The 22321-nt window shown below is 36.3% G+C and overlaps 3 protein-coding genes across 4 annotated transcripts; 2 read left to right on the forward strand and 1 right to left on the reverse strand.

Moving 5' to 3' along the window:
- Window positions 1-136: 136 nt before the first annotated feature.
- Window positions 137-4016, forward strand: LOC122044983 (UDP-rhamnose/UDP-galactose transporter 6-like). The gene is made up of 6 exons (XM_042605024.1): window positions 137-357; window positions 1813-2021; window positions 2295-2479; window positions 2556-2756; window positions 3146-3307; window positions 3396-4016. The coding sequence occupies exons 2-6, from the start codon at window positions 1892-1894 to the stop codon at window positions 3726-3728; spliced, it is 1011 nt and encodes a 336-aa protein (XP_042460958.1). The 5' UTR covers window positions 137-357; window positions 1813-1891; the 3' UTR covers window positions 3729-4016.
- A 1907-nt stretch (window positions 4017-5923) lies between these two features.
- Window positions 5924-12477, forward strand: LOC122044984 (protein argonaute 4B-like). Its single transcript, XM_042605025.1, has 23 exons — window positions 5924-6080; window positions 6992-7223; window positions 7320-7525; window positions 7617-7838; window positions 7939-8075; window positions 8187-8284; window positions 8442-8539; window positions 8938-9109; window positions 9203-9319; window positions 9396-9503; window positions 9582-9644; window positions 9721-9834; window positions 9898-10066; window positions 10134-10246; window positions 10320-10457; window positions 10597-10727; window positions 10838-10903; window positions 11019-11082; window positions 11155-11266; window positions 11373-11446; window positions 11781-11875; window positions 11970-12001; window positions 12097-12477. The coding sequence occupies exons 2-23, from the start codon at window positions 7008-7010 to the stop codon at window positions 12276-12278; spliced, it is 2727 nt and encodes a 908-aa protein (XP_042460959.1). The 5' UTR covers window positions 5924-6080; window positions 6992-7007; the 3' UTR covers window positions 12279-12477.
- Window positions 12478-12939: 462 nt separating this feature from the next.
- Window positions 12940-22085, reverse strand: LOC122044985 (la-related protein 1A-like). Of its 2 annotated transcripts, XM_042605026.1 has the most exons (14): window positions 21540-22085; window positions 19310-19847; window positions 19077-19233; window positions 18783-18873; window positions 18608-18679; window positions 17805-18475; window positions 16395-16464; window positions 15846-15950; window positions 15388-15704; window positions 15153-15293; window positions 15006-15069; window positions 14563-14708; window positions 14326-14430; window positions 12940-13399 (listed from the first exon to the last, which is right to left on the reverse strand). In XM_042605026.1, the coding sequence occupies exons 1-14, from the start codon at window positions 21780-21782 to the stop codon at window positions 13204-13206; spliced, it is 2916 nt and encodes a 971-aa protein (XP_042460960.1). In that variant the 5' UTR covers window positions 21783-22085; the 3' UTR covers window positions 12940-13203. The 2 variants fall into 2 exon arrangements, 1 of the variants encoding a protein (XP_042460960.1); XR_006129873.1 differs by lacking the exon at window positions 14563-14708 and having other exon boundaries at window positions 13261-13399.
- Window positions 22086-22321: the final 236 nt, after the last annotated feature.

The following is a 22321-nucleotide window of genomic DNA, read 5'->3' on the forward strand; positions in this document are numbered from 1 at the left end:
ATCTTTCTTTTCAACGTTACCGTTACGCTCGCCGTGAGTAGTGCCCAGCAACCGTCGCTCTTTCTTCCCTCGATCATTCCGCTCCTAATAAATTAGCGGAATGTGAGTCCAAAAAAAAACAAAAAATCCCATCTCGTGTCCCATCTCGTGTCCCGTATGCTCCTCGGCTTCCAACGAAAAGGAAGCGAGACCGAACCAAGCGTAGGGGAGCAGCTTCGTCTCCTCCGTCTCGCCCACGGCATTCGTCCGCATTACATTGAGATCGCCACCATCGCCTCGCTTCGTCTTTCTTCCGATCTTCCCTTCTCCGGCTGCGGATCCACGGAGCTACCGTTGGATCTTTCCTGGCCAGATCAGGTGAGTTGGATCTACTGCATTCTTCCGTCTCTTCATCGATGCAGGATTTCGCGTCGTATCGCTAAAATCGAGATAGCGGTTTAATTGAGATAAGATATGATCTGATCTATTATTTACTATGTCGCATTGGTGCCATTTCTTGATTTTTTTTTTCTGTTTCTGTGCCTGACATGTTTTTTAGATTTATAATGAGGCAACTGCGGATGGATCCGTCAGATATACTTCTAGTTTTCCATCGCAGTTGTGCTGTGGGTCTAAGAAACTTACTGCTGATATTTGTCACGGTTGTCAAGGGACTTAGAATGATCATGTGTCGTGGATTCTCCATTGTGAGGCATTGAACGCCTCATGCACAACTCCTTGGACAACTTTAATTCCATCTAAGACTTCATATTCTGCTTTATTATTATTGCTGCTGTTGTTGTTTTTGTCCTTCATGAGAAGGAGAATTGTAGAAAATATACTTTTTTGTGGTTCTCCATGATCTGGATGGTTGGTATATGGGTCCAACGCCTACATTGTCTCTCGCAAAGAAACTATTTAGATAAATGACCTGAGCGATTCAACAATCAAGTCAACTAAAGTTTGAGCTTTAATACTAGTCTTAGATCGGTAAATATCAAACTCTCTTAGTTTTACTGTGCGTTCAATAATCTCTTAGATATTTCAGACATCCAATACTTGTTTTAAAGGTTGATTTTGTGTTTGATCATTCAACAATCTCCATTTTGATCATCCATTCTTTTATGCTATTAAATTATATTTTCAACAATATCTTCTTCTAGTTAGATAATGGATTTGAGATACCTAAAATTCTCATATTCTCACTTACATGGATTCATGTTCATCAATGATTTTTTTTTCTTATTCCTATTATTTATATATATATTCAAGTTTTGTACTATTTGTCTTAATAGCTTTGATTTATAGTCTTTATACACAATTTTGTTTTAGATTTAATCTAATTACAATCTCATCAATCCACAAAGTGTGACATTATGTTTCATCAATTATGTACTACTTATTATGAATACGATTGGTTTGTTCATTTGGGAATTTAGTATAATTGTGAAAAGATAGGGACCCAGAGCTGACATCGTCGATGTAAATCCACAACTTCAAAAAAATCAAGTTGTAACACGCTTAGTTACTCTAACATTAGTAATTAACCTCCATATTAAGCAGTAATAGGATATTAGAAGCTAAAGATTATTTCAATGACTCGTTGAATGTCAGTGGAACTAGGCATTTATAACTGCAGTATATCCTTCTAGTAATTCCTATGTAAAGATAAGATCTCTGTAAATGAATTCAAGTAGTTGGGAATACTAGGCTTAATGTAGGCAAATGTTCCAACATATTTACGTATATAGCTCATTCACTACTTTTCGAAATACTGTTGTAGATATAGATCATAGAAGGTCACTTATTTTGTTTTTGCTATTGCTGATGTAGAAGCATTTGTGGAGCAATGCTTACCGTTATTTGGAGACGTAGAGACGAATAAAGTAGCAAGTGCGCACAAGTAGAAAGTATGGCACCTACAAGCAAGGCTGATAGGAAGGCAGCATTAGATGCAGCTGCATGGATGTTCAATATTGTTACATCTGTAGGGATTATCATGGTTAACAAGGCCTTAATGGCAACTCATCACTTCACATTTGGTATGGCGATACAAGTTTCAGTTTTTATGGTTCTACTGTTAATTTAATGTCTTTTTGTGTTAAATGGCAGTTCTTTGTACCTTCCAGCATGAGAATTTGATTTAAACATAATATCAACCTTGTGAATATAATGATTTAATTTCGTTAACAATAATGAATGTGAGTTGAACTTCATGATTCCCCTACCACTGAACATTGATGCATTTACTAGGCATAAAGTCTGATTTTTTTCATTGCCTGCTCTCATATGGTCTCTATGTTTTTTTATTGCAGCCACAACGTTAACAGGTCTACATTTTGCCACGACCACAGTTCTGACTGTTGTATTTAGGTGGCTTGGATACATTCAACCCTCTCATTTACCATTATCCATCCTTATAAAATTTGTCCTTTTTGCAAACTTATCGATAGTTGGTATGAATATAAGTTTGATGTGGAATTCTGTTGGATTTTATCAGGTTTGCCCTTGCCATAACAATAAAGTAAAAAACATAGAATTTCATAAATTGACATGATTTTGTAACTATATTACAGATTGCAAAGCTGTGTATGATCCCAGTATCCTGTCTTCTGGAAGTTGTATTCGATAAAATTCATTATTCAAGGGCAACAAAGCTCAGCATACTGGTGGTTCTTTTAGGTGTTGGCATTTGTACAATTACTGATGTGAGCGTGAATACTAGAGGACTCATAGCAGCTACTATAGCAGTTTGGGGCACTTCCTTGCAGCAATACGTAAGTAATCAAGATCCATATTTCTTAATTTTTGCAGCTCTCTGCACTTGGACATAATCATGATCAAATTTATCTCTCTAGCACTCTTGTTCAACCATGTGGAGAAAAAATAAATCACCACCATTAGCCCAAGATCTCCAATTTTTGTGTCAGTAAAAGTACAACCGAACAAAGAACAAGTGAAAGAAAGAAAAACTTCTATTGAACTTGCACACAAATTTACAAATGACTTAAGTAAAATGAAACTAATACGACCTATTTATAGATGCAAAAGTGACCCATCAGCCATGACTTACAATACTTCAAGTTAGTCGTTCAATGATCTGAGAATAAATTGCAAACATTTTAGCTCTCTTAACAAATTTACAAATATCTGTGTTCGTTCTCAGTACGTGCATTTTCTTCAAAAGAAGTATTCACTTGGATCATTCAACCTCCTCGGGCACACGGCTCCAGCCCAAGCAGCATCTCTGTTGATTGTAGGGCCCTTTGTTGATTATCGGTTGACAAACAAAAGGGTGGACACATTTGATTACAATGTAACCACTGTGGTAAGTACATGGCGATGCTTTGATCTTTAAACAGATGCTGCATTGAATGAAAATATTTTGACAGCTCACTTTTATTTGTATGTTGCAGTTCTTCATCGTACTCTCATGCACCATAGCTGTGGGAACCAATCTTAGCCAGTTTATCTGCATAGGAAGATTCACCGCCGTCTCTTTTCAAGTTATAGGACACATGAAGACAATCCTCGTCCTAATCTTGGGTTTCTTCTTGTTTGGAAGAGAAGGTCTCAACTTACATGTAATCTTCGGAATGATCTTAGCAGTCTTGGGCATGATCTGGTACGGAAATGCATCATCTAAGCCCGGAGGAAAAGAGCGACGCCCTTCTTATCCGTTGCCCGTCGACAAATCATCGAAGCACGGACTACTAGCAGAACCTGGAGATCACAATGACAAAGTTTAAACTTCAGTTCAATGAACAAACAATGGTACATTGCTTACTCTCACACCTTAAAACTCATCAATTACCTGCTTCTAGCTATAGCATTATTTGCCACTTATGATCCCATTGAATTTGGGATCCCTAGTGATTCTTTTCCTTATCTCTTGACAAAATTCAAGACCCATGATCATACTGGATGAGTAACTAAAGTCATTTTTTTTTATTTTTCATTTAAAGGTTTGTGTTAATTAATTGACTGGTTTTGTTTTTTATGTTGCATTTTACAATCGTATCCGATGTAGCTACCAACAGATTATGTGTGTTAGTGTTTCTATCTCTTTCAGAATTCTACATAATATTGTAAGTGATGACTATTTTTTACTTTGAGAAAATAAAATTAAAAATTGTATGAACTCTAGAGGATATTAAATTCTTTCTAGTGGAAGAAAATTAAACTTATTTATCGCCTTCATTTTTATGGTAACTTATTTAATAAATCAGCATGCAATATGGGCACACACAATAAATTATCCTGAAAAGATCATCATCACTTGTTAAATATCGCAAGAAATAAAATAAAAATAATAAATGCGTGCAAAATTTTCCTTATATTTATTTAAAAAAAAGGAATCCTCACGAATAAGGATCATAATTAAATAAAATATTTCCTGTTTTTCCGAAAGACTATTTGTAAAGTTTATCTGATTTTTTCCCTTAAATAAATTGTTTAACAAGCATCAAAGCCGTTGATGTGTTTTTTATTTTTATTTCAAATTGTACCCGACGCCCGAGATGACCTACGAAGGGACTTCTCGGTTCCGTGACAACCTAATGAAGTTACTTAAATACCCTCACGGAGATTTGGAAAATACTAATATTCGACGGTCTAGATTTGCGGATTCATCTCGGCGATGGTTTTGAGGAGAGCAAGGGGAGGCTAAATATGTATTTTAACAACCCACTGTGATCCCATTAATAATGGTTCGTATCGCCGAAGTTAAATAAGGAAATAAAAACGATAAATAGACAATTTCAAATCAAATATATTCGGGACATACCAAAAAAAACCTCTTATCACCATAAAAGCCAACGGTTACGATTCGATCTCGAGTTCTTCCCGTTAATCCTGGCCGTGGAACGTGTCCACAGATGGCAGAGTGACGGCGATGTGATGTGCCGTTAAGTCACGACCGGGGCGCTCGGGAGGAGAGCACCTGCGGGACGTCAGCATACAAAGTGCTATGCGGAATTGCCTTGTCCGTCAATTTAGAAATTAACGGCGAGAGACTCGGTCTCGAAGGAGAAAATAAAATTAAGAATTGTATGAACTCTAGAGGATATTAAATTCTTTCTAGTGGAAGAAAATTAAACTTATTTATCGCCTTCATTTTTATGGTAACTTATTTAATAAATCAGCATGCAATAATAAATAAATCTTGTAGGACAATGACACGTTCAATATATGCACACACAATAAATTATCCCGAAAAGATCATCATCACTTGTTAAATAACGCAAGAAATAAAATAAAAATAATAAATGCGTGCAAAATTTTCCTTATATTTATTCAAAAATAAGGAATCCTCACGAATAGGAATCATAATTAAATAAAATATTTCCTGTTTTTCCGAAAGACTATTTGTAAATTTTATCTGATTTTTTCCCTTAAATAAATTGTTCAAGAAGCATCAAAGCCGTTGATGTGTTTTTTATTTTTATTTCAAATTGTACCCGACGCCCGAGATGACCTACGAAGGGACTTCTCGGTTCCGTGATAACCTAATGAAGTTACTTAAATGCCCTCACGGAGATTTGGAAAATACTAATATTCGACGGTGTAGATTTGCGGATTCGTCTCGGCGATGGTTTTGAGGAGAGCAAGGGGAGGCTAAATATGGATTTTAACAACTCACTGTGATCCCGGTTCGTATCGCCGAAGTTAAATAAGGAAATAAAAACGATAAATAGACAATTTCAAATATATTCGGGGCATACCAAAAAAGAACCGCTTATCACCATAAAGGGTCAACGGTTACGATTCGATCTCGAGTTCTTCCCGTTAATCCTGGCCGTGGAACGTGTCCACAGATGGCAGAGTGACGGCGATGTGATGTGCCGTTAAGTCACGACCGGGGCGCTCGGGAGGAGAGCACCTGCGGGACGTCAGCATACAAAGTGCTATGCGGAATTGCCTTGTCCGTCAATTTAGAAATTAACGGCGAGAGACTCGGTCTCGAAGGAGCGGTTTTATGCGGCCCGACGTTCGAGGCAGTGCGGCTTCTCGGTGGCTTTACAAGTAGCGGCAGGAGATAGAAGGCGGAGCAGAACGGCGAGGAACGGCGCACGGAGTTGCAGATCTTCTTCGCTTTCGATGTAAGCATTGTCCGTTTCGTAGATATTGCTGTTCGCTAGGGTTCTTCCCTATGTTTGAAAGATTCTACGCTTTCTGTTGGCGTAGCAATCGCAGTTTTTTCGCTAGGGTTTTGGGTTTATGAGTATGTTTTCTGTTTCTCTTTGGTATTTTGCTGTTAGATCGAAGCGCTGTTGCTTCAAGTTTCCAGCATTGATCTCTGGCCGTTTGTTGGTAACCTCATCCGACGTTCAGGCTATTCCAGTTTGCTTTCTGTTCACATGTTCGTGAGATTAAACTGCGACCACGATAGAAACTAGTTAGGATGTGAGATGTACCGCTAAGCGGCATGTTTTTAACTTGAATCCATGATCACTTCATGATTGATACCTGATTGTTTGTATTTTGACTTAGATTTAAAACCTGTTAACTCTTAGGAGGATATGCTTGTTCCTTGGTCATTTAGAGCTCCTCACAAAACTGTCACATAATAAGAAATTTTTTGTCTAGTGTTTTTTTTTATTCTTTTTGTAATTGTTGTATCTGTTATCTGATTAGAGTCCTTATTGTTGTTAGTTAAACTTCAATTACCCCAAAATGTGTACATGGAATTTTCACAGATAATTGTTATTCTGTTCTCATTGATTTCCTTTGTATGGTACATTGGCTAGTTGTTTGATTGTTTTTTAGAGATTTTGTATTTATGTTAAGTGTGCAGAAATTTTGATTGGAAGACGTTTTGGTTTAAAACCTAGCAGTGTTTCATATTCTATAGATTCTAGTGTGAAATGGTCTAAACATTCTCATCTAGCATCCTTTTAAATTGATGCTTTTTACGCTTATTTTCATTTTGGGTTGTGTTTGTAACTGTGATTTTAACTCTTATGCAAGGATATCATAATTATTTTTGCCTTGCCATTTTCGTTTTTGCTAGATTGAAGACAGACAAGATGGATCCTCAGGTTAAGCCTGACCCTGATAACATCGAAAGTTTGCCACCGCCTCCTTCCATTCCTCCTAATGTTAACCCCATGAAGGCTACAAAACCTAAAAGAACTCCAATGGCTAGACCTGGCATTGGAAAAAAGGGCAATGCTGTGCAGCTTTTGACTAATCATTTTAAAGTTTCTCTCAGAAACGTGGATGATTATTTTTACCACTACAGTGTAGGTTATCGTTATTCCTTGTTTACCTCTTTCCTGATGTAACTTGTAATAATGGAATTTTATTAGTGTTTGAAATTGTTATTGTTATTCAATTAGGTGGCACTGAAATATGAGGATGATCGTCCTGTGGATGGGAAGGGTGTTGGAAGGAAAGTTATTGACAAACTGCACCAGACATATGACACTGAGTTAGGAAAAAAGGATTTTGCATATGATGGTGAGAAGTCTCTATTCACCCTAGGTGCCCTTCCTCAAGTCAACAACGAATTCACTGTGGTGCTTGAGGACCTGTCCTCAAACAGGTAATAGTTTTTTTTATGAACCTTGCATTTACTGATTAATCCATTCCCAACTTAACATGTGTATGACATTTGTTTTCTATCTTTGACCTAGAATTCCTGGCAATGGAAATGCTGGAAATAATAGTCCAGGTGAAAGCGATCACAAACGTGCCAGACGTCCGAAGCATACTAAAACCTTCAAGGTTTTGTTGAGTTTTGCAGCTAAAATACCTATGAAGTCCATTGCTGCAGCCTTGAAAGGCAATGAAACCGAGAACTCTCAGGAGGCATTACGGGTTCTTGATATTATTCTGCGACAGCATGCTTCAAAACAGTATGCGAATTTCCTTCTAATTATTTATTGTTGAAATTATGAATTACATAATCGTGGGTTTGTTTGTTGCATTCTGATAGTTGCTAAAATACATTTTTAGGGGATGCCTTCTTGTGAGACAATCATTTTTTCACAACAATCCTAAAAGCTTTACTGACATTGGTGGTGGAGTCATGGGATGCAGAGGTTTTCATTCAAGTTTCAGAACTTCACAAGGAGGACTTTCTTTGAATATTGGTAAGCACGTACAATCTCTCTACATTTCTGCTTTTTGCTTTTTCTTGCATTGTCATTCAATCACTTTATTGTTTTAAAAATATTATTATCTTTCTTATATATTGAATATAGATGTCTCTACTACTATGATTGTGAGGCCTGGCGCAGTGGTTGATTTTCTACTTGCAAATCAAAATGTCAAGAATCCAAATCAACTGGACTGGAACAAGGTGATTAAGAATTTGTTCTTTATTTTTATGTTCTAGGTTATTGAATGCCTATATATAATATACCTATTGATGCGACCTGTTTCATCTTGCCTTCTTCATTATTCGTATTGTGTCTACTTAGATCTTATTATTTTTTCACACATTTTGTTGTTGGTAGGCTAGAAGAACTTTGAAAAATTTGAGAGTGAAGACAACTCATACAAATCAAGAATTTAAAATCATTGGGATAAGTGACAAGCCTTGCAAAGATGAAATGTGAGTCTTTCCAGGTTGTGTTGTTTCATTATTTGTAATGAAGCATTATTGTAAGAAAGAAGCTTCTTTTATATAAATGTGAGTGTGTACAACTTCTGTGTTTCTTCCTTTGGTGATAAGAATTTATTGTTTGGAAGTGGCACTGCAGAATTTTCCTCTTTCTCTGCCTATGTTTGGAACTAATCTTGCTCTCTGAAAACCATTACTGTTTGTATAATGTTGATGTATCTGCCACAAGGTTGGAACTGGTCTTGCTTCCTCCCGTTGGCAAATATGTTTTTTATTGTTGTACTTTGTAGCCGTGAGTGGAGGTTGATAAGCCATTAAAAATTGATAGGTAATTTTATTGAGAAATATCTTTATGATTTTATTTTTTTATGTTTATTTTAACATTTCAGATTCACTCTAAAGCTGAGAAATGGAAATGATGGAAATGGAAATTCAGATACAGTTGAAGTAACTGTTTATGATTATTTTGTGAGACATCGGAGAATGCAATTGAGTTACTCTGCTGATTTTCCTTGCTTAAATGTTGGAAAACCAAAAAGACCAACATATGTGCCCCTTGAGGTTTGCAAGCTCTTCCACTTGGCTATTTTTTTTTAATGTTTTTTGGTGCAAGAATCTTTATTTTTATCCTGACAAATTTGGCAAATTATTCAGCTCTGTTCCTTGGTTTCACTGCAAAGATATACCAAATCACTGTCAACATTTCAACGAGCTGCCCTCGTGGAAAAGTCAAGGCAGAAGCCTCAAGAACGAATGAGTGTCCTCAGCGAGGTATGTGCTGATTTGTAAGATTGGTTTTGTTGGTATGGCCGTTAGGCTGTTTTTCATGATTATCCTTGGATGATAGGCTTTGAGGAACAATAATTATGATGCTGACCCACTGCTACGTGCATCTGGTGTTAGCATTGCCACCAATTTTACTCAAGTAGAAGGCAGAGTATTGCAGCCTCCCCGGGTATGGTTTTATGTTTTGTATTTATACTTTTACATATTGATTTGAGGTTATTTATGACAACTAAAGCAAATGCTGCAGCTCAAAGTTGGCAATGGAGAGGACTTTATGCCATCAAGGGGGAGATGGAATTTTAACCAAAAGGTGTGTTGTTTTGAAGATTATATTTTTTTGCTTTCAATAAGTTTATTCTTGTAGTTAAAATGTTTACTTCTTTCAGAAATTGATTGAGCCATCTCAAGTCAACCGTTGGGCTGTTGTTAATTTCTCTGCTCGATGTGATATCTCAAGCCTCATACGTGACATGCTCAAATGTGCAAATATGAAGGGCATTGTATGTTTTTGGCATTACTTTTTCCCCATGGATTCTTAAATGCTAACACTGTTTCTTTCTCAGTCAATGGAAGAACCTTTTCAGCATTTTTTTGAGGAAAGTCCTTCGATGAGAAGGGCTCCACCTGTTGCCAGAGTGGAGGACATGTTCCAGCAAGTTAAGCAGAACTTACCTGGTGCTCCAAAGTTTCTTCTATGCATTTTAGCTGAGAGGAAGAATTCAGATATTTATGGTTTGTGTTTTTTCTGTCTTTATGGTATCATTATATATATTTGCGGTTAAGCATAATCCCTGAATAGGTCCTTGGAAGCGCAAGTGTCTAGCTGAATTTGGAATTGTTTCTCAATGTATCGCCCCTACAAGAGTCAATGATCAGTACCTTACCAATGTGCTCCTTAAAATCAATGCAAAGGTGCCATATACTATCACTTTCTAGTGCCTTTACCCTCTTTCTCTATTTCTAATATTTTGTGTTTCCTACACAGATGGGTGGTATAAACTCTTATTTGTCAATTGAAAGATCATCAAATATTCCTCTAGTCTCAGATACACCAACAATCATTTTGGGCATGGATGTTTCCCATGGATCTCCTGGGCATTCGGATATTCCTTCTATTGCTGCGGTATATTTAACAGGCTGCATTTCTACTACTTTTGTTACTTCTCTAATTATGTAACTATAATGACTGTTTGCAAAAAATATTTCTAGCTAGTCATCTTTTGCTATTTCTTACATGCCTAACCATTTAGTCTCGTTTTAAGGTTGTAAGCTCGAGGCAATGGCCATCTATTTCACGCTATAGAGCTTCTGTGCGAACACAATCTCCCAAGGTTGAAATGATAGACTCACTTTTTAAGCCTGTAGGAGAGAAAGATGACAGTGGCATAATTCGGTTTGTTAACATTTCTAAATTATAATACCATGTCATGTTTTGATTATTTTTCATCAGCTTCATCTGAGTATTATTCTTCTTGTAAACGAAAGCCATTATCTATGATGTAGGGAGCTGCTGGTTGATTTCTACACCAGTTCAGGAAAAAGAAAACCAGAAAACATTATCATTTTCAGGTAAACTCTACTCTAGTTTTTACTATTGGATTAATTTATGTGGATCTGTTTCTTGATGGGGTGTGTGTGTTTTCCAATATGTTTGAGCTGTTTGTGATGAGTTTTTGATATTCAGGGATGGTGTTAGTGAATCACAGTTTATTCAGGTCCTCAACATTGAATTGGATCAGATTATTGAGGTATGTCGGGGTATATGGATACTGATGTCAGTTGAGTCCTGATTTTGCTCAAATTCTTGTTTCTATTTGTAGGCCTGCAAGTTTCTTGATGAACAGTGGTCTCCAAAGTTTACATTAATAATTGCCCAAAAAAATCATCATACCAAGTTTTTCCTTCCAAATTCGCCTGACAATGTCCAACCTGGTATGTATTTTATTATTGTTGGTCTTCAATTTTCTATTACTTTTTGACCTTTTACCTCCAAGTTATAATTTTTGAATTTTAATTTTGCATGGTTTTGGGATTGCAGGGACGGTTATTGATAACAAAATTTGTCATCCAAGGAATTATGACTTTTACATGTGCGCTCATGCCGGCATGATTGTAAGCTCTGTTTTCAACAGTTGTAATCTATTTAAAGCCTGTCGTTTTAATATTTTTAGCATCTTTGGTCAGTGTAGATTTTATTTCGGTGCTTCTCTTTTACAGTAGGTGCTTTGTGTATATACTTAGATATATTTTCAAAATTAAACTATTGTTTCTACTTGAGATTAATTTTTCTGAAATTATATTTGTAATAGTTTTTGATATATCAGACTATCTGGTTAATATATTTATATAAAAATTTTCTGCCATTTGTCTAAATAAATAAATTCATTTTGTTAGAGTTATATGTGTAATTCTAGTTTTTCTTATATTGGTCTTTGCAATTCCACAGGGCACAACCCGGCCCACTCATTACCATGTGCTAATGGATGAGATTGGGTTTTCTGCCGATGCCCTGCAAGAGCTTGTTCATTCGCTTTCTTATGTGTAAGTGTACATATTTACACGTAACTAATACTTTAGTTCTTCAATGTTTGATATCGGAACTTAAATTTTTTCCATTCTATGTCCAAATGTTCAGATATCAGAGGAGCACAACTGCAATATCTGTTGGTAAGTTGTCAGTTCTTTTAGGTGATTTGTGTAGTTTGTTGTATTGTTCCTTGCTATATTATATCTATATTATTATTTTTGTTTTTTTGATGCAGTTGCACCCATCTGTTATGCTCACTTGGCTGCTGCTCAAATTGGGCAATTTGTGAAATTTGAAGATTTATCTGATTCTTCATCCAGCCAAGGTGGACAGCAGCATACTGCACCTGGAGCAGTTCCTGTCCCGGAACTACCTCGTTTACATGAGAATGTGTCTAGCTCCATGTTCTTCTGTTGATATGGACCGTCTCTTAGTCGTCTCTAAGTATATTTTGGGTGAATTTTTGTTTTATGGAATGGTTGACCTTTTTGGTCGTGGGGGAAGACAATCACAAGGCTGACTTAAGGTCTTACTTGGAACCTCTTAGTTTAATATTTGGTATGTATTTTGGTCGACTTAAGTAGTTCTAAGCGGGCTTTTCTAGTCTTTATTTCTACCTTGTGATCATCAGGAATCTCGTAGTTGCTGCGTCTTTTTATTTCTTTAATACGTTTTCAGATGTCATTCAAAACGTGTCGTTTAGTATTCATGGCTAAATCATTTCTCTGAAGGTGGCTCGTAATCATATTTTTAAAACAATCATACGATTGTCTAATGAATTCACAATTCACGTTGGAAAGTTTTTAGAATGAATATTGGGATTTAGATCTTCACCCAATGGCAAACTCTGAGCATGACGGCCTAAAAGCTCAACAGCGGCCTTCAATTCCTTTCTCCATTTCCTTTCTCAATTCCCAATAGTAGCTGCGACCGCAGGAACCAGAGTTTCGTTTTCAATGTCAATATTGAGCATTTCACATTTTGCAACACAAGCATTAGATGTGATTTTGAATAAATTAACCAAACTTTTAAAGATTTTTAGAAAAAACTAAATTAGCAAAACTCAAAAATAAACATCTTTGAGATGCAGGGGTAAATTTACACCTTATTGGGAAATTTCCAAGATTTCAGATACACCGACTATGCTTGGCGTTATTTACAAAAATCCGGGATGGAAAAAAGAAATAGTGACCCAGCCAAAACTGACCACCGGCAAGGATCTCAAAATCCCCCACATATGTATATGAATGTACAGACCCTCTAAGCCATACTACAAGATCAAATTATGATCACAGATAACAGAGCTAAGGCTGTCTAAAATTGAGCACGGCAGAGCAGCGAACTATGGTGCGACTCCCTGGTCATCAAAACCACCAAATTCGTTCTTGCTGCAATCTTTACCAGAAGCCACGTCGACCTTTTCCTTAGCTCTGAAATCTTCAAGGCTGCAGTACTGTTCTCGAAGAAGCCTCTCCAACTCTAGGTGTTTTCTTAGAGTAACTGTGCTGCCACGACCTTCTCTGTAATGGTGAAATGCCCTGTGGCATCCAAACAGATATCGCAATCAACGAGAAAGTAAAGATGCGAATGATAATGCAGTCATCTGACTTCTCAAATTACAAAAGATGCTGTACCGACCATCATCAATAAAATTCCCTTGGCTCATTATTTTTATGAATACTTTTATGAATATAAAAACTAGCAAAGGAAATTATAAAGAATTTCTGTGCTTATGACTAGCGCAGGATATGCCCAACAATATATCTAAGCTCAGTGTATAAAATCTTTTACAATATAGCTCCTGAAACTAAAGGAACCATTTCATTATTTAAAGGACAACCCAGTGCATAAAGCTCCAGCCAATACGGATCGTTGGGAAGGGTCTATTGGACGCAATCTTACCTTGCTTTGCAACTGAAACTCGACCTCTAGATCACACGACAGCAACTTAAACATTGTGCCAAGGCTCCCCTTCGAAGCACATCCGAATTATGTTCTCTTTTCTAGTTACTTCAGTCATTTACAGAGGTTAGTTATTGTTAATTTTATGAAATCAATCACTGAGGATTTTAGTTCATGTGGGTTAATTCATAACTCGATCATAAGAGTCTGTGTTGAACTGAGGTTGAAATGCATTCAAATGTGATTCAGGGCAAGTGGAAATTGGGTTTGATTTAAGTTATGAATCCTTTATGAATGGCGTAATCACACAAGGGTGTGATAATTCACAAAAACATCTACACTGAACCAAATGAAATCTAGCTAAAAAACCTCCGTGTATAACTCAACTTGACCCCATAAATCACCTATTTAGGCAGACTTATCACAAAATTTAAATTTGATTCAACTTTTAAGATAGATAATCAATCTCATAAAATAAAAATTGCAGAAAAATTACAAAATTTAAATTTATATAAAAAGAAGATACAGTATTACCATAATAAATATATGTTAGATACATTACCAGTATTTTTCCAGGCCATAAAGATTGCCTTTATTGTAGGATCCGAGTGTAAGTTGTTCAAAATCATCATAAAGATCATCTCTAAATTCTTTCTCCAACCCATAACTGTAAAAGAGAAAACATAAGAAATTAGTGGTGCGAATTCTAAAAGAAGATTAAAAACAAGAAGTTTCTGAAACAAGATTCTGGGCTTAAAGATCATTTCATGATGGGCACAATATATCAGCAAATCAATACCTATAAAATCTGAAGAGACACTCCAGCCCATAATTATAATTAGCATTTGCATCTTCCATTGCTAACTTACGAAATTCATCATACATTGATTTATTGAACATATCTCTTAGGAAATATGACCAAAACCGATAAAGAGTATTCATTTCCTGCATAGAGAAGCCATAAATTTTCCAATATAGGTGAGAAGAACCTTGAGACAAACAAAAACTAACCAAATCTGGTGGACGGTGCATGCATATAATTGACAGCAGGAAAAAAAGTAAATGATATATTAGCACACAGAATGTAGGGAATCCAGGAAAAAGATCTATTTCCAGAAGTCCAATCTAACAATATAGCGTTGTTTTCCATATGCCGCAAGTACATAATGATAGCAACATTGAAGTTCCTTTTGAAATATACATTAAAATTAATTTCAATGAAAGTCAGAAATCAAGACCTACCTCACTGCAACCAATTCCTAATTTCTTACGCTCATTAAGACATCGTTTGTGGAATTTCAGATACCTTCACAAAGAATATCAGGATCAAAAGCATGAATAGAATACATAAATTGATACTAGCAATAAGAATTCAAGGATAATTCACACTTTTGCTGCTTAAATTGATTTTTCTCTAAAAGTTGGTGGCTTGGATGCTGAAACGGTGGAAAAGATTTTGGCATTGATCCCACAGGTGGGCTTCCAGAATTAATGCTATGTGGTGAGCCACTCAACTTAGAAGACATGAAGCTGAAAGAAAAAAAATAAATGTGAAAGAAAGCTCAACAAGACATGTTAATGGAAAATAATAGCATCATAGCTAAATCTAACTAGAAGTACTAACCCAATGTTTTCTGGTGGTGTTGAACCAAAGAAAAAACCAACCGAATTGCTTGGTGGGCTCTCAGATACAACTCCATGACGATTGCTAAAATTACTTGGAAAAAGACGCCTATGAGAGACATGTGATTTGTTCGCACCTTTGTTTGGGCGCCTTCGAGAGCTAACTTGCCCAGAACCTTCAGAGGCATAATTTATGGTGTTTAGGTTTGCCTTCAGATGCAAGGATGAGGTTCCATTGCTGGAAGCATTATAGTCACCAGATTTAGTCATTTTTGTCTTCAAATTTCTATGATTATTGGATGTTTTGGCATGCAATTCCTGCAAATAACATAGACAATGACGCCTGACTTCATGAGAAGTAGATATGTTGCAGTAAGAGTAAACATGGAAAAGAACATCTAAAACACAGATGGCCTAGAACTAAATAGAAGAACTATGTAATAGAGAACAAACAATTACCTGCTCATAAAAGTAAAGTCCATCATTGATAGCCAAAGCAAGTTCATTGGATATTATTTCTCGTTTCCCTGAGCCAATGCTATCATCTTTGTCAACCCTGGTATCCTGTATTGAAGTTATGTAAGACAAAATTAGTGCAGGAGAATTGGTTTTGTGTTCCTTGCTTAAAGAAAACACAAACAACTAAAAAAACAATGTGCAAAAAGAGTTTCCTGCAAGGTGTTTCTAGACATTTGCAATGTCAATATATCCGTAGCGGAAGGGGGAAATGATTCTTACACGGAACAAAAAACAAGAGAATAAAAAGATACTTGTCCAGAAAGAGAGTAAGCATATTGATAGTGAAATTAAGACAATCAGATTCATGAAGGTGAGCCAATCAAATAACAATCAATCAAGAAGTAACAATTAACATGCCACCCAAAACAAAGTGCACGTTTGCCACTTCACTCCAGTTTGAAATGTCAATACTAAAGCACAAATTTGAGATTCAATATTTAAAAGTGAACTAAATACTGCAAAAAAATAAGTAAAGGGGGCATAACAAACTTGTGTAACAATTATAAGCCTGTGCACATCTTGATCATTAACATCCATTTCATCCTCTTCATCATCAACCCTGTTGATGTTTGGAACTTGTTAGGAACAATATCAGACATTCAATACATAATAACTGTAAATTGATTTGAAAACTGATTCAAAATAAGAGAAATATACAGAATATCATAGTGGAAAATTGAGTAAAATCCAACTATATGAAAGCTACAAGGGTCAATGATCATCAGTGGAATTATGTGGACATAATTACGATTAAAAAAAAATAGATCACTAAATTATGATGAAAGCAAAATCTGAGTGTAGTCTTAAAACAAAAGATGGTTTAGTTTTTGTTTTAATTCATTTGAATACAATTTATTCAAATTTCTTCATTTTAAATTTATTAAGATTTAATAGTAAAGAAGACCTTTCACAAACATTCTCATTATGTACTTCCATTCTAAAGATGTCATAGACAATAGAAACTATAGATAGTAGCAAATATTTTTGAACTGAAAAGCATATCCATTAATCGCTGTCACCCAAACTACAAATTCCAATTTCAAAAGTGTAAGTGTATTTATTGGTTAGATATTGATCATTAATATTAAAATATATTGTTTGTTATTTTAAATGAATGTTGATTGTATAAGATTTGGGATGTTTAAATCCAGTCCAACTCAGATAAAATTCCATATTTTGGGGCCTGTTTGATTTCATGATCAGTTTCTTGTAGCCTATAAATAAGGTTTTGCAGAACCTAAAAACATAACCTGCACTTTGTAAATGCTCTTGATCTTGCAATCGAAGATTATAGTATTTTTGAATAAACTAACATTTTTTTTTCTAGAAATTGAATTTGGGTAACAATGGTCATATACTTATTAGCAGAGTATTTTGAATGGAACATTACTATATTATATTTAAGCAAAACCATGTCCGGGTTCAATAATTTCATTGCAGGCCAATTTTATCTACCATATGAGAACAGGGACTGTAATTGGTGGTCAATGGTCAGAGCCTTCTAAAAATAGAGGACGTTTGGATCAGCCAACTGGCAAACATTGTATTGCATCAATTGAAAATTAACAGAAAATAAATGAGGAAGAATGCTAGTATATTTCAGAGGTTTTGTCAGCAAATATCAGTTTTCCTGGCTTCCACAGCACACATCCCAATCAAAACTTGTCGGTTTCTCTTGTTCAACAGAAACATTTGAAGGCAGAGAAGATGCTAGTGATTGATCAATAAACTTAGACTACTTAGCTATGTCCAATGCAACTTAAGAGAGCCTGCCATCATTTACAAATGGGAGATGCTTATTCTGAACTAGGGGTTAAAAAGGACAGACAAAATAGGCAAAGACAAAATTAATCAAATAAATAGACTTGAAGAAGATATTCAGAGAAGAAGCCTTGTAACCTTCTTTTTAATGAAAGATGATCAATTTCATTTGTTGTATGCTCCAATTCAAGCTCCTCATCAAGCATAAAAGTACTATGTGAATTATAGACATGAGAACTATCAAGAAAAACGTTATCATACTCTACACCATCCGTTCCAGATGCCACTCTCATATCTGCTGGACTAGTTACTTTGTCTACTTTGGGACCAATATCACAGGAGTTGACCTCTGAATTGTTTGAGATGTGAGAAACATCAATTCCACTATCAACATCAACATTGCTGGCAATTGAGTTATTAGATGCACATCTGCAATCACCAAAAGGATCTTTCTGTCTCTCTGAAAATGAGTCATAATCTACCTCCTTATCGTTCATTCTATCTCCATTTTCAGTAACTTCAACACTATCTCCATTTTCAGCAACTTCAACACGAACAAGCACATCTCCAGTATTAAAATCTGAGAAACTGTTAGATTCTTTTATAGAACAAAAAAGTGTTGGATTTGAATATTCATCTTGATCTTCACAATGAGTCTCATGAACAATATAAGCACTATTACTTCTTTCATTAATATTGATATTCTCCCTTGCAGGAAATTGGCTCCTTGTAGACAGAGATTGAGAAGAAACTACAGATGGGGTTGAAATCCACTTGGACCAGTCACCACGCCGCCTTATTTTGTCATCCTGCCCATTAAACAGTGAATGAGGACATAAATATACCAACAAAATCATACTGTTATATAGCTTGTTGGTCAAACAAACTAAACGGTACAAGGGAAAAAAGTTCCATTTCTTAGAGAACTGAATTATTATAACCTGAATTTCTATCAAATTGGAGCCAAGTAAAGCATCAAGAATCAAAGGTATACTAGTTGTCATCCTCTTGACCTGCAATGCCATTTTTTATTAGCAGAAACAGTGTGAAGGATTCTGCATCAAAGATATATTAAATTAGGATCATAAAATTGTTTACTGACATAATTAAACATACTCTATTAAAATCAGCAATTTTGGTTATAGAAACCCATCCATGCTCATCCAGTAATGATATCAGGTATTGATCCTTTTGCAAGTTCTCATCGCTACAAATGAAAGAAGATTGCAAGCATATTTAAGTTCAAGCAATCATTTTGAGATGGAGATTATTGCAAAACTACAGTCTAAAATCTGTCGCACTATTCAGAAGCATGTCAAATTATTGTATTGCAAATGTTAATATGAAAAATCAAGAAACAGAAGAGAGGATAACACCAGTGGAGCCTATGCCAAGAGGTCACAATCCAACCTGAAATAATACTCAATTTGTTTTACTATATTAGCTTGCAAAGCCACCATCTCTTGTGTCATATTGGGATGGACTGTAGGAGAGGGGTAGGAAGGAAATCGAGGAGGGCCATGCATCACTTCGTGAGTAGTAGCAGGAACATAATACATAGGAGGACCTGAGTTTGAGCAATACAGAATGATTTATGAAAGAAAAGATTTGCACAAAATGAAACTGTTTAGATTGAAACACACCAGGAAAACCAGGCCCACTGATAAATCCAGGTGCAGGACCGAGAAACTGAGGAACTGGCCTGATGAAATTTCTCGGTCCAAAAGCACGAGGCATATCTGTGCTATCTCTTGGACCAAAAGGCCGCCTCCACATTTGAGGAGGTTCACAAACATTATATGGTCTACCACCATATCCAGCATTGGGATGCCAATTGTTTGGATCTCGCAGCATAGGCCGAAAATTTCTATTTCCACTATTTCCTCCAGGTTGGCTGGTTGGGACCAGCCCTGACATGTGAGGTTCAGGTGAATTCACAATGTGTGGTTGAACATTAGCAAATGGTGCACGGTGATGCTGATATGCATAATCGGGAACCATCAGAGTTGGAGGCTGTAAAACAGGATACAGTACTGGCTGCCCTGATTGTTGGTATGTCAAATGTACAGGAAAAGGTGGTCCACCATTAACTGGTTCATTACGTCTAGAGCCATTCTTGTGACGATGCTTGGGTGAATTGTTGCTTACAAGCCCACCTGATTTTCGGGTGCCCACTGATCCCTACCCAAAAAAAAAAAGGCCAAATAAGTATTTCATAAAGAACAAACAAAAAACAACTCAAGAGATAAGAAATTTAGGAATTTGCTATTTTTTAAAAGTAATTTGAATAGTAACAATAAATTTATTTCTGAAGATTATTAATGAAAAAAATTGATATTTCTGCTTCTGCAAGCCTTTTTAACTATCTTTGTCGAACCAGATAACATAACCAGTTGCGAAACCTTTTATTATTTAACTGGCCAGCGGAAATGGCATCCATGGAATCTTATTCCTTGAGCACACTGGACATTAGAGTAACTAACAATGCATTTACATACACTTGCCAATTCTTAGGCAAAGTTGGTTCTCCCACTGATCCAGTCAAAAATTATCTAAAAAAAATACAGTCGAAATGGTAAATCCAATTACTTATAAGGCCTTTTAGTAATGATACAGCAAAAGTTGTGTCTTTGTTAAGTGGGTTCAATGAGTATCTTTAATTCTTTTCAAATGCCTATTTTGGGTCAACAACTGTGTCTTTGTTGGTACGATGACATGAATTAATTCACTTTGGATCTCCCCTCTTCCCAACTAATCCTTCTCTATTCCACTTTTTCCAGGTACCACTCCTCAAGCAGATTTCACTTCCTCCAGGTACTGCTCCTCCAGGCAGAAAAGCATGATGATAACAGGACAACTTATGATATATATGTCCAAGATCACATCCAAAAACACCAATATTTCATATCATAAAGTTCAAAGTTGTGCATATATAAATAGTACAGAATTGTAATTAACACAATAATAGCTTAGCCCGATCACAGAAGATAGATAGCAATAGGGATGATAAGGATGCTTTTTAGGGGAAATTTTCCATTTATAAATTTTCTTCTCATAGAAAATAACGTTGCCTTGTGAAAATGTATTTAATATAAAATTCCAAGAAAAAGAGTACAATCAAACCCCAAACTAAATAAACATTTTGAAGAAGTCAAGAGTCCTTTGTGTAAAATAATTTTCACTTCTTTAATAAGACAAAAGGAGATGGTGATTTTGTTATTTTCTTTTCATTTATCGATTCTCTTTTTCTTTACAGAAAGTAAATGCAAAAAAAAAAAAACCAAACTAAACTATGTACAATTAGGAACAAAACACCATAAGAAAAATAATGTAGCACAGATAAAAATGATAAAAAGGACATACAGAGTTAAAATAAAAAAAAATGGCATGACATGTTTAAAGAAAGCTAATACAATAAATAATTAGACAAACGAATCAACTAGAATAGTTGGTATCAGAAGTAAAGGGATAGTATTCTAGTTACTGTAATTTAAAAAGATTCAACCAACGCTACAGATAACCTTGGATGATGTTCAAATGGAGGGTTACAATTTATGGAACAGGAGCTGAATAGTAGAGACACGATAGTTGATGATGATTGTTTATTTTACAAATTTAAGAAAGAACATGTACATTTGTGCATTTAGGTGGCTCTTCATTCAATAGCTACCAGATGGGGAGTTACTTCCGCCCTAAACATCTCATATCTTTTGTCCACGTCAAGTCTTATACTAGTTCGGGGCAGTTCTTCAGTGAAAGTTTTAGCAAGATAAAAGAATCGTAGTGCAAGAAAATTCAACCGATAGAAAACAGTAAAGATCCGCCACATCGAACCCATAGGAGCGTCAAAAAAAAAAAAAAAAAAAAAAAAACCTGAATTGGAACAGCAGGTGGATGAGGACCCGGGTGGTTACCCACTGCCATTGGTGGCGGCACAGCCGCCGGTGTCACCTTAGTCGCAAATCCATTCGGCTTAGTATCTCCAAGAGCGGGCCACGAATCCGCACCCATCAAGAGATCCCCCTCCTTCCGCCCATCAGCAGTCGTCGTCGCTGCTGCTTTCGTCCACGGCGACTGCCCGGATTTCGCCGGAGCCAACTCTTGCGCCGCTATCATTCCAGTATCCACAACGGCCGCCGCGTCTGGCAGGGCGGCGTCGCTCTCCGACGCCAGGATATGATGACTTTGGCGACCAACCTAGTCCGCGCGAGATCGCGACGCCCTACACTCGAATCTACCGTCTAGGGCACAAGGAGCGGAATGACGGGCAGCGTCGATCGAGGGGAAGCCATCGGCGGCCGACCGTAGGCGCTGCGGCGACGGGATTAGGTACTTGAGGAGCTAGGCGGAGAGGGAGAGCGGGATTAGGGTTTTTAGAATGGGCGGAGAGTGACAGGCGAGTAAAGAGAGGACGGAGAAAAAGCGGAGACGCAGAGCTTTTATCGCAGGGAGTGAGGAGGACAGACTATTGGTTGACAATCAGTTTCCTGTCCACCCGTTGAAATGGGATCTGAAACACTGAAACAAAACCAATTGGCTGCTTTTGCCAGTTATTTATTTATTTATTTTATCCTTTGTGGGAAATTAATTTTTGAATTCCCGAATTTTTAAAATTTTTTATTTTGTATTTCAAAAAATAAATATGACGGGTCTAG

The sequence above is a fragment of the Zingiber officinale genome, chromosome 2B (genome assembly GCF_018446385.1).
Source record: "Zingiber officinale cultivar Zhangliang chromosome 2B, Zo_v1.1, whole genome shotgun sequence".
NCBI lineage: Eukaryota > Viridiplantae > Streptophyta > Magnoliopsida > Zingiberales > Zingiberaceae > Zingiber > Zingiber officinale.

Excerpts from the sequence above, each read along its gene's own strand:
- LOC122044983 (XM_042605024.1), top strand. The coding sequence starts at position 1,892 with ATGGCACCTACAAGCAAGGCTGATAGGAAGGCAGCATTAGATGCAGCT. Across the intron at positions 2,480-2,555 it reads ATTCTGTTGGATTTTATCAG|ATTGCAAAGCTGTGTATGAT; the intron begins GTTTGCCCTTGC and ends ACTATATTACAG. Across the intron at positions 3,308-3,395 it reads ATTACAATGTAACCACTGTG|TTCTTCATCGTACTCTCATG; the intron begins GTAAGTACATGG and ends TGTATGTTGCAG.
- LOC122044984 (XM_042605025.1), top strand. The coding sequence starts at position 7,008 with ATGGATCCTCAGGTTAAGCCTGACCCTGATAACATCGAAAGTTTGCCA. Across the intron at positions 9,110-9,202 it reads CAACATATGTGCCCCTTGAG|CTCTGTTCCTTGGTTTCACT; the intron begins GTTTGCAAGCTC and ends CAAATTATTCAG. Across the intron at positions 9,504-9,581 it reads GAGTATTGCAGCCTCCCCGG|CTCAAAGTTGGCAATGGAGA; the intron begins GTATGGTTTTAT and ends CAAATGCTGCAG.
- LOC122044985 (XM_042605026.1), bottom strand. The coding sequence starts at position 21,782 with ATGATAGCGGCGCAAGAGTTGGCTCCGGCGAAATCCGGGCAGTCGCCG. Across the intron at positions 18,476-18,607 it reads CCAATTTGATAGAAATTCAG|GATGACAAAATAAGGCGGCG; the intron begins GTTATAATAATT and ends TTTAATGGGCAG. Across the intron at positions 14,709-15,005 it reads TAGGAATTGGTTGCAGTGAG|GAAATGAATACTCTTTATCG; the intron begins GTAGGTCTTGAT and ends TTCTCTATGCAG.